The sequence below is a fragment of the Papio anubis genome, chromosome 3 (genome assembly GCF_008728515.1).
Source record: "Papio anubis isolate 15944 chromosome 3, Panubis1.0, whole genome shotgun sequence".
In the NCBI taxonomy this organism is placed as follows: domain Eukaryota; kingdom Metazoa; phylum Chordata; class Mammalia; order Primates; family Cercopithecidae; genus Papio; species Papio anubis.
In genome coordinates, this window is record NC_044978.1 from 166,135,906 (window position 1) to 166,147,917 (window position 12,012).

The 12,012-nt window shown below is 37.0% G+C and overlaps 1 protein-coding gene across 1 annotated transcript in view; it reads right to left on the reverse strand.

The window, feature by feature from the left end:
* Positions 1 to 12,012, reverse strand: part of SLIT2 (slit guidance ligand 2) — a 368,482-nt gene that overhangs the window by 17,757 nt on the left and 338,713 nt on the right. Inside the window, 3 exon segments of the mRNA XM_017959289.2 lie at positions 4,972 to 5,102; positions 6,717 to 6,957; positions 7,537 to 7,674. Of these exon segments, the coding sequence (XP_017814778.2) occupies positions 4,972 to 5,102; positions 6,717 to 6,957; positions 7,537 to 7,674 (510 nt within the window).

The following is a 12,012-nucleotide window of genomic DNA, read 5'->3' on the forward strand; positions in this document are numbered from 1 at the left end:
TTATGGGGGTGGTTTTCCCCATACTGCTATCATGGTAGTGAGTGAGTCTCACGAGATGTGATGGTTTTATTGGAGTTTTCCCTTTTTGCTTTGTTCTCAATTCTCTCTTGTCTGCCACCATGTAAGACATGTAAGCCATTCCTTTCGCCTTCTGCTATGATCGTGAGGCCTCCCTAGCCACGTGAAACTGTGAGTCTATCAAACCTCTTTTTCTTTATAAATTACCCAGGCTTGGGTATGTCTTTATCAGCAGTGTGAAAATGGACTAATACAATTACTAAGTCCCTCTTTATGCTATTCTCTCAGTGTTGTAAAGATTAGGCCCATGTGCCATACTCCAAATCCATTCCCTTGTTAGGCAGCTAATTTCATCTATGTTGCTGGTTACAGCCCTTTAGGCAGCAGGTTGTTGGCAAATGTTTAACAGCTGGTACTGTTAAAAAAAAAAAAAAAAAACAAGAACAGAAACCCGGATTTGTAGGCTTTGCTGATTTTTGTGGTGGGAATACTCGCAACATGGCTGATTTCATTGTGAGCATCAAGCATGATGTTGTAGAACTTGGATATGGGAAGAGATGCAGACAATCAGCTCGCAAAGTATGTATTCTTTTTACACAAGGGGTTCTCAAAGTGTAGTCCCTGGAGTACAAGATATCCTGGAAACTTGTTAAAGATGCAAAATTTCAGGCCTAGCTAAGACCTACAGAATCAGAAACTAGGAGTGGTGCCCAACAACCTGTATTTTAACATATCTTTCAGGTGATTCCAACACAGACTTTTGAAAAACAACCATTCTACACTACTGCCTGTATGCTTGATGCTGTTAATAGCAGGTATGTCTACAAGAAGCCATGATCTTCTATTCGGATGTAAGAGATAAGATGAGAAAATGTGCATACTACTCTATTTCTACTGCTAAAAGAATAATTACTACATCTTGAGTTTTCTTAAACACACTTCAAGCTATGTTAACTAGTGTCTTTTAACTTTGAACATAGCTGGCTGTGTTTTCAAAGAGGCTGTCTGGTTTGGGAAATGACATTAGCTTGAATTTAAAGAAAGAAGCACATATTTTTTATTAATAACTTTTGTAAAAAATGTTTCCCCTTATCTAGATTAAAAGAAAGTCTTTTTGAAGGGCAACAAATGACCAGTCTAGACATAATTTTATAAAATGGTTCTCTTCATACTGATTTATGTGAAACAATAGTTGACATACAAAATAATTTTTTTAACCAAAAATATCCTATAGAAATAACAATATATTATTACTTTCCCCTCATTTTAACAGATTTCATTTTGCTAAAATAAAATCAATTTTCTTCAATGTGGAGAAATAACCAGGCAATTGAAATGATGCACCAGGCCAGGCGCAGTGGCTCAAGCCTGTAATCCCAGCACTTTGGGAGGCCGAGACGGGCGGATCACGAGGTCAGGAGATCGAGACCATTCTGGCTAACACGGTGAAACCCCATCTCTACTAAAAAAAATACAAAACACTAGCCAGGCGAGGTGGCGGGTGCCAGCTACTCGGGAGGCTGAGGCAGGAGAATGGCATGAACCCAGGAGGTGGAGCTTGCAGTGAGCTGAGATCCGGCCACTAGTGGCACTCCAGCCTGGGCGACAGAGCGAGACTCCGTCTCAAAAAAAAAAAAAAAAAAAAGATGCACCTGAGGTACAAAATTATTTCCAAGTGCAAGACCCAACAATAATATACTAAATAATGCAAAATTTAGAAAACAATGTTCTACCAAAGTAAATTTTATATAACATAGAATTATGACAATAAAACTGAACTTAAGTGGAAACAAATCAAAATTTGAAAATGTACTTCACCCAGACAGAATTTTATTAGCCACTTATGGGACAGCTGATTGCAACACTGTTGTTGATAGATTTTACTACAGGGGATGGAGAAGTACTATTTTTCATCAAAGATTTTACACTGTAGTAAAGGCCTGGCCCAGGACAGAGGTTACCTTGCTTGGCATTTTCTGGCATTTGAAAAAAGGTCAAAAAATTAGCCGTATCATAGTTAAGAGTTAGGAAAAACTGCAAATTGAAGGTAAAGGAAAGGAGAGGATTAAGAGTAGATCCATTGCACCTGTGATGCATTTCAATGCCAGAAGGAATGCGATGGGAACACAGGTTTGGGTGAAGCAAATGAAATAAACTCAGTTTTGAACATCCTGAATTTGTGATACCAGTAGCCGTCATTGTTTACGATTTACCAAACATCATTGCAAATATTTTACATTTATCATGTCATACAATTTTTACTGTAATCTCACAAAAAGGAGACTATTATTTGTTATCCCCATTTGCCAGATGAGGCTCAGGGAGCTGAAGCAATCTGTCTAAGACACACAGTTAGTTGATAACAGAGCCGGACTGGAATCAAGCCAGACTGTCTCCAGAGCAGCTGCTATTTCTATTATTTCAATTTGATTTTTGAGTGGTAATGACATTGAAATGGCTCAAAAATCAAATGGATATAAAATGGTATTCATGCAGAAGTCTTGTTTCTATTTCTTCTTCTCTATGTCTAGTTTTTCTTTGTGCAAATACATGAAATTATAAGTGCTCATATTTATCTCCTTTGATACTTGTTCTTCCTTACATTTCCTTCCTGTCTTCCTTCTTTTTTCTTCATTGCTTCCTTCCTTTCCTCCTTTTTTCTTATATTAATTTTCTTAATGTAAACATAACATTCTATATTTAATATATTAATAAAATATACACATCTATATATCTGAATTCTTGGTAATTATTGCCTCTTATTAAAAAATAAGGTCATAGTTTTTCTTGATTGGAAAATCAAGAAAATTTTTTGGTGATAAGCCAAAAGGCAATAATTAAATTAAAGCTATATTTGCTCTAGGCCTCACATTTTGTATCTCTATTAGATGATCTGCCAGCAGAAACATAGGCTTGTAGCTCCTAATAAAGAATATGCAACATAACAGTCCTTTGATAAATGTCATAAGATACATTCCATTCTTTATTAGGTGAAATGGCAATGAGCATAAACTCAAAAAAACTAGTGATGGTAGGTCCTTGTTTGGATGTAATCACTTGGGCTTCTACAAAGTATTTAGAAATATTTTGGCATATGTGATATGAATGCTAGCTTTAATAAGCCAAACCAAAAACCTTTACTATGGCTTCTGAGAGTTCTGTGCTGCGTCATTACATAAAATAAATTAAAAAATAAATAAAACAATGAACCACAAATTTCTGAAATCTTTCTATGGGCCGAAACACATTGAGGCAAGAAAATTTAAGGCCTCATAACATCTAAAATCTTGGCACTAATTCATCACCATTTGGAGATAAAATAAGTATTGTATTCAACTTGGAAATCAACAATTATGTGTTTGTTTCCATGCTCCAAATATTCACAAGTGGTGGATATCAAATTCCATTCATGGCTACCAGTGGCATGTACTTTCCCAGAACTACTATGAAGCATCAAATAAGATGTGAAGTCTTTTGAAGCACATTGATACATACATATGAGAGTACCAATAACATGCAGGCCAGTGTCTCCACTTTACGTCATAATCAATGCCTATTTATTTGTTGCTAAGTGTGTTTGACCTACAGATATGTTTTGTTCATCATATATAGTATTAAAAATGCACACGGATATCTAAAGGAGAGAAAATTTATATTAAAAACCCCCCAGATTTCTGCCTTTTTCCTGAAAAACCAAGAGTCTGGCAAAACCTAAGTCCATATTTTCCCCACGGAGAACTGAGTAGATGCAATCCTGTTTTGACAAATAGTTACTATTGGTTCATTCCAGTCACAACCACTTATTTTATATTGCCAACATCAAGGCTATTTATAATAAAATAATACTTATGTAAAAAAATAGATCTTTTACAGAATAAAAGGGTGAGAGCATATTATTTTCTTGCACTTGACCTGTTTAATCATTTATGATACTTATTTGGAAAAACTGACTGCTTAGGAGTTTGTGGCCCCTTCTCTAAAGGGTGAATTTCTACATGTGAAAAAATTAACTAGCTAAATAGTCTGCAGGATGTTAGGGAATTGGTGTTGGATTCCAACAGAGGGGTTCTGATAGTCTTATGCAATAAGGACTAAAAACTATACCCCACAACCACCACCCATTTCACATCTCCAGTATATTATTAATATCATTAATCACTAGAAAACTTCCACAATGAATGGTCAAGATTCCCTATGACAACACTGTATGAATCCATTTGCTTAATCTGCGTAAGTTCCAAATGAGCTGGGCCTTTGTTCCTTAAAGCTCGGGATAGGTCCGGCACATAGTAAGTGCTCAATAAATCTGTGAGGTATGAATGGCAGCCTGAAGTCACTCACAGTGCTGGATATCTTCATTTGATTCTCTGGACCTCCCTTCCAACTTTCTTTACCCAACTCTGAGTCCTGGGAGGCTCATGTGCAAGCTACATTACTAGAGTCTATAGATTCCTTCTTTCCTGGCATGCAGTGTGGCCAGTGGGGAACACAGACAGGAGATTGTTGGGAGGAAGGAGAGTGAGGTTGTGTATTTCAAAAGCTGGTTGTTTCCGTGGGAGCTTACTGCAAACCTCTAGTAAAGGTCCCAGCTTCTGGCAGGCAAACCTCTCTACAAAGCCTTTACAGAGCGTGAGTTTCCATAACCGCTCCCTCCTCTTGATTCTTCAGGTGGATGGGTAGCAACACCTCCCTGCATCCCTTGTTTCCAGCTCCAGGTTACTGTACTATCCCAGTCACCTCTTTGGACATAGCAGTCCCCTTACAAATCCCTCCTCAAACTCTCCAGTTTGAGCATGCCCTCCGTTCCTGCCAGGTTTCTCACTAATACCCTCATCCTAAGACCTGCTGGAGCCAACTTAGTCTCTCTCCTCCCCATAACAAAATAATAGAGGAGACGCAGTTCTTCATTAAGCAATGTTTTTTCACCTTTACCCGTAACTGAGAGATCTTCACCTGTAAATGGCAGAAGCCGGGTGGGAGCCGGTGTCGTAGCTGGCACGAACACGCCCCCGATAGAGTTCTACCGCGATATGGTCCTTGTCACCCTTATACAGGAGGATGCCGCTGTCTTCATCTGTGGCAATCTAGTAGAAAGTAACCCTGGCATTACTAGGATGTGTAGGCAACCAGACGTATTTCATCAGAAAGAGACTGCTAAGTGAGGTGAAGAGGTTTTACTCTGGTTTATGTTTTCCGGATGGCTATGAGAAAATAATGCTGAAATTATTACTTGAAAGGTGACTTGTTCTTAAATTGCTTTGTTGCAAATAAATCCATAAAGAAACTTAAAAAGAACAAGAAGAAATCCTCAAGTAAACATGTTGGATGTGCTTAGAACTTTCTTTGCTGGAGATTTTTGCTAAACCACTCCTTTTGCTCCTGTTATAAGCTTTATTTATACCAAACTGTGAAAAATGACCACATTGTCAAAGATGGATTTTTATATCCCATATTAAAAAAAAAAAACACCACAAATTTTTCACAGTTATGCCATGTGGAGGGGGAAGTCTTTGTTTTTATCCTGCTCTTTGGCCCATTTTGGCTTTTAAAGGATTAATTAAGTTAAGACTTAAGCCCCAACATCACTGCGTGGTTCTCAAAACAATTTGGTGGGGCAAACACTGGAAGGCAGGGACTCATGCCTTCCAGGATTCTCTTCTTCCTGACTTCAGAAGGACCCCCTCTCCCTCACTAGAGTATCAGGGTAAACCAAAACAGGGGTGGCATTTACAGGAAGCTGACTAAAGTTATTTGAATTGAAAATATATTAAATGATTTTGCTTATCAGATAAAACAAATACGTAGACCTAATTTGTCCCATGTACACTATATTTATTATCCTTAATCTAGTGCAGCTTCTTCGATAGGGATCTGAATGACTTGCTCAAAGGTACACAGTGAGTTGGTGGAAAGACTTAAAATTTGAGTTTGTTAATTTCATGTCAAGTCTTCAAAGTTCTGGGTGAAGAGTTAAAAGGTGCTGGTTGGCCAAGCGCGGTGGCTCACGCCTGTAATCCCAGCACTTTGGGAGGCTGAGGTGGGTAGATCACATGAGTTTAGGAGTTCGAGACCATCCTGGACAACATGGTGAAACTCTGTCTCTACTAAAAAATACAAAAAAATTAGCCAGACATGGTGGTGCACGCCTGTCATCCCAGCTACTCGGGAGGCTGAGGCAGGAGAATCGCTTGAACCTGGGAGACGGAGGTTGCAGTGAGCCGATATCGTGCCACTGAACTCCAGCCTGGGTGACAGAGCAAGACTCCATCCCCCCCCCCAAAAAAAAAAAAAAAAAAAAAAAGTGCTGGTGGCTGAATCCAGGTGTTCTTTCTTGACTGCACCCCTCCTAGCTGCAGATTCCCTAAGAAAAGCCTCCCCCTGTGCACAGGCTGAACTGCAGAGCCATAAAAGCAAATGAATAAAATGTTTTCATCTGAGCACAAAACAAAGAGACATTTTTTTTATTACTGTCTGCTTATCAAGTGATGAATAAATAAAAATATTTGGTTTTCATTTTGTCTTGAAAATACAAATGTGGAAGAGAATAATTACTAACGCTGTCCACACAAGGAGCATTTTCTGTTTTTAACTGTCTATTTAAGATATACTGTCAATCATTCACAAGCTACCACAAATGTTTATTCTCTGAAGTTGAATTTTAAGATCAGATCAACTCTCCATAGAGAGAGATCTCTTACCTGAAGTGTGATGTTCGTCTGAGGCCGAACCTTGGCTGAAGGAATCTGAAGATAAGACTCTTTGTTTATGAAATTCACACTGACCAATTTTTCACACTTTTCTCCCTGATAGCCAGGCAGACACTGACATATTGGCTCATTTATTCTGACAATGCACTGAGCTCCATTCTGACAATCAAAATTATCACAGGGGCTGGTACGAGGGAGGACCATGGGCGGAGAAAACTCACAGAACAAGCCACTGAAGAATAAGGAGAAAAAAAATATGTTAATACGATTTTACTTAATTGCCAATCTGAATTGAGAGCTGTATGACCTAACTGTATACTATATATGTGCACTTCCTTGTTTTTCCAGTTTTCAAGTATTCTTAACTATTAATCAAAATCATCACTGTGCTGTACAATAGATATTCCAAACTTACTCATCCTGTCTAAATGACTTTTTGGACCCTTTGACCAACATCTCCCCAAATACCATCCCTCTGTCCTCCTCCCTGGTAATCCTCATTCTACTCTTTCCTTCTATAACGTCTACTTTTCTTGTCTTAAAATTTTTGTATTTTAATTTTTATGGGTACCTAGTAAGTGTATATATTTATGGGGTACATGAGGTATTTTGATACAGGCATGTAATGCATAATAATCACATCATGTAAAACGGGGTATCCATCCCCTCAAGTATTTATCCTTGCGTTACAAACAATCCAGTTATACTCTTTTAGTTATTTTAAGATGTACAATTACGCTATTACTGACTATAGTCACCTTGTTGTGCTAGGTCTTATTGAACACTAGGTCTTACTCATTTCTGCTTTTACCTGTAACCTTCGGGGCATATGCACGTATAGCCGTTCACTGCATCCGTGCAGTGGGCTCCGTTTTTACACTTGTTGTCTTGGCAGTCATCAAAATCAATGTCACAGTGCTCACCTATGTACCCTGGTGTGCAGTCACATCTGTTGGAACAAGCAGGTAATGGTTTCAAACCCAACTGAGCCAAAATAAGTAAACAATGCATTTTATCTAGACACATGGCACCATCTTTAAAATACTTATTTAGAATAGGCTCATAGAGCCCCCACGTTAATGGATACCTAGAAAATTGAACTGTTCTGCAGTATATTCCATGTTCTATCACTGTGATCTACCAGAGAAATAGTGATTTTTATCTCCTTGATGATAGTGAATATCCACAGTCCAAATAACAACAGGATAATTGTAGCAGGGTCACTCCCTCCCACTCCCTCTCGTCCCTCTTCCATCCTTTCTTTCTCCCCATTTTGTTTGCTTACGGTGCCTTATATTTTCAGTTTGGCCTAATTCATTTGCTCATTGAGATTATAAAAGTGCTATGTTGTAAAATGTACTGGGAATATTAAACATCTTTTAAAACATGATTAACATTTTTAATTTTACAATAGAGACTAGATACATCAGAACAAGGTATTATTTTAAGAAAAGCAAATATATTAATATTAAATACCCTAATTCACGATGAATCCAGATACTCATTATGGAAGAACAGGACTGATATAATGGGTTAGGATAGAAGAACTGGTAGAAAATTCACGGGGCCGATCCCATGGACAGTTTTCAGCCTGTTCACGATGGTGGTATAGGGTCTTGGCTGCATTGATGGTGAAGAACCGGGAATAATAATACAGCTGACACTCACCGAGCACTTCCTCTGGCCCTGCTCTAACCAATGTGGCATCTATGGATTCACTGAAACCTCTCCACAGTCCTGTGACATTGGTGGTATTATTTCATCCGCTCTACAGGTGAGGAGACTAAGGAACAAAGAGGTGAAGCACTTTGCCCCCAAACACTCAACTTCTAAGTGCCACAGCCAGGAATCGAACTCAAACAATCTGACAAGAAAGCTTGTATCTCTAACCACTGCACTATGCTGTTGGATAATTAATTCCAGAGGCTCCCTTTAAACCTGTACTTCTCCAGTGCTGACCACTGGGATCTCTAGTTATGACACCAAGGATTCAGGACTTTATAGCTGCATGGAGAAAGGCAATGTGGCATGTGCAGCAGTTTTCAAACTGCATTGTGGACCTATAGGGGACCATGGAATCCCTACAGGTATGGCCATCAATGAGGAGGGGGCTTCTGGAAGCCTCCTTCTACCCTCCACCTTTTCCTCAACACTCTCCTGTTGTGATTTATTAGGCTTACACATTGGCTTCCAAGAGTGTTTTTGATTTAAGAGAGGGTTCACTGATTTTATATATATATACGCACACATATACACACACATATATATACATATATATACACATATATACACATAACGGCAAAGCCTGAATTCTTCACAGCTAAGTTAGTTTCCTCATATATACACACATATATACACATGTACATATACACACACACACACACATGTGTATGTGTATACACGTGTACATGTATATGTGTGTATATATATACATGTATATATATACACACATATACACATGTACATATACACACATACATACATGTGTATACATGTGTACATGTATATGTGTGTATATATGTACGTGTATATATGTATACACACATATACACACATATGTATGTGTGTATATATGTATATGTGTATGTATATGTGTATATATATGAGTATATATATATGTGTATATATGAGAAAACCGAACTTAGCTCTGCAGAATTCAGGTTTTGCAGAATTCAGGCTCTACAGAACTGCATTTGTACCCTGGCTTCATTCTTAATTGTTCCTTATGAACTTTATTTTATTCCAGATTTATTGAGGTATAATTGAAAAATAAAATCTTTATGTTTTAAAGATGTACATGGTGATGTTTTATACATACATACATTGTGAAATAATTACCACAGTCAAGCTAATTAACATATCTATCACCTCCCATAGTTACCCTTTTCCTTTTGTGGTGAAAATATTTCAGATCTGCTTTCTGGGCAAATTTCAGGTATATAATACAGTATTATTAACTATAGTGACCATGCTGTGATATTAGGTCTCTAGAACTTATTATTCATCTTGTAACTGAAAATTTGTGCCACTGACCAACATCCTCCCATTTTCCCCACCCCAATTCCTGGTAACCACCCTTCTACTCTCTTTTTCTGTAAGTTTGACTTTTTAAAATTCCACACATAAGTGAGATCATCCGGTATTTGTCTTACTATGTCTGGCTTATTTCACTTAGCATAAAGTGTATATAATATTGACTAAATTACTTAATCTCTGTAAGTGTTCTTTTCCTCATCTTTAACATGTATATAATTCCACCTCACAGGTTTATTTAAAGATTAAACACAACTATCTGTAAATTAATTAGTATAGTTTTTATATATAATGCATGTTCTATAAATGGCTGGTTTTTAAAATAATTCTCTATATACATCTTTGTAATTCTATAAAAGTTTTTATGGTTTAGTCTGTATTAATTATCCACTTTTCTATTTCAAAGCTATTAGGATTTGAAGTAAGGTTAATTAAAAACACCCAAGGGAATGTGGCATTACTGAATGCCAAAGGTTTTGTCTGAAAATGCAAAATCAGGGTTTGAGAGTTGCTGGAGAGCGGACGAATTAAAACAAATGGGAGTATATAGCCTCTAAGAGTAGCAAACAGACTTTCAGCTCTGCATATATGAATTAAGAAATAAAATGAGCTCACTGCATAAGCATGCTTGCTTTGCAGCCAGTTGGTTTTAATGCTAAATCATAACAAAGCAAAGTAAACAACAAGTCTGAAGTTAAATGGACTCTAAGTGGCCATATACATTCTCAAAGAGATGGACAAGGCCCGAGAAGAGAACTTCCATCAATGTTAATGTGAGCAGAGCTGTTGAAGTGCCAAGCATTAAAAGAAAGAAGAAATGCTTTGAAACACTCTGAATTATTTATCTGAAAAAAGAAATCAAAGTGAAAGATAAGAGAACCACACATCCACCATAGTGGCTGTCTAAGAGCTATTTTATATTCTCTTCTCTCCAAATACTACTTTTCAAGACCATTAGAGCTTGGAGTTACATTATGCCCAACATTTTTGTCTTTCTTTTGCTCCTCAGACTGAGTTTCAAAACAGAAAGAAAAAAATTTAAATAAGAATTCCTTAGTTTGTATTATCAATAAAACCTATCACATTCCTTCAACTCTATTATCTGACAAGGAGGGAGGAAGAAGCAAAGAATACAAAATACACTGTTTAGGAGCCCATAGCTGGCTATGTAAGATGCATGTTTGAAAATACTGGTTATGGCGTATCATAGTCTAAAAATATCTCAAAGCAATTTGGGAGATTTATGAGGTATATAATAAAGCAATAAAAGTAAAACCAGCTCTGTTAGCTTAGTAATAAGAAAATGAAGTTGAAGTAACATAGTATATAACTTGTCTAAACAACATTTGTCAGTAGAGATCTTCTTTAGCAGCTTCACATCATTTGATTTTTAAGTCTATTTTCTTTCTGCAGCTACCTTTCCCACAATGTGCAATCATTTATAAGTCGGGAGTAACAGCACACACACTGACTTAACCTGTTTTCTGCCAACCTACATACACATAGCTATGAAACGAGCTCGCAAATTACAACTGAAAACAGTGGGTTTCCAAATTAGTTAGTCCATAATGCGGCAAAATGCACTTTTAAGGGTGTCTAATCTATTTGATAATGAGAGGAGATATTTAATTAAGGATTAGTCTTTTTGCAGACAGACTCACTTTCTTTTAATGGTTTCAATTAAGTCTTACTAATACTTTATCTTATACTTACAATGCACAAAGTACTGTGAAATCTGCTCAGCAGATGAGCAGTTCTGGAAAACTTTCCTTACTAGCTAATTTCTCTAAGAAATGATATTTATTATGTAAGTGATGTGTTTTCAATTTGCCAAATTAAATTGTGAGTGTATCATTGATATGAAGACTAAAAACAACTTACCTACAGTGTTTGGTTGAATAAAATATAATGTAAAGTTTTGTATAAAGTGAAAATGGAATAACACTGGGTTTTTGCCTAGGGTTGTAAACTAAAATATAATGCAAAATAGAATCAAATTTATTTTTTCCTTTTTCAAAAAGACATCGTAGGGAATTAGCAGGTGCTACAACTATACCTACATATTCTAATGCTTGAATTTTAAACCAAATTAAAGCAAAAGCGCACTGTCAAAAGAAAGCTTGAGAATAAATATTTAATTAGATTGATATTTGAAAAGCAGCGGAGATCTGGCGATTCTGACCCCAATCTCCCACTCAACTTAAAATATCTGATGATCTGTTTGGTAAGTATAAATATCTTAGCAATCCAGCTC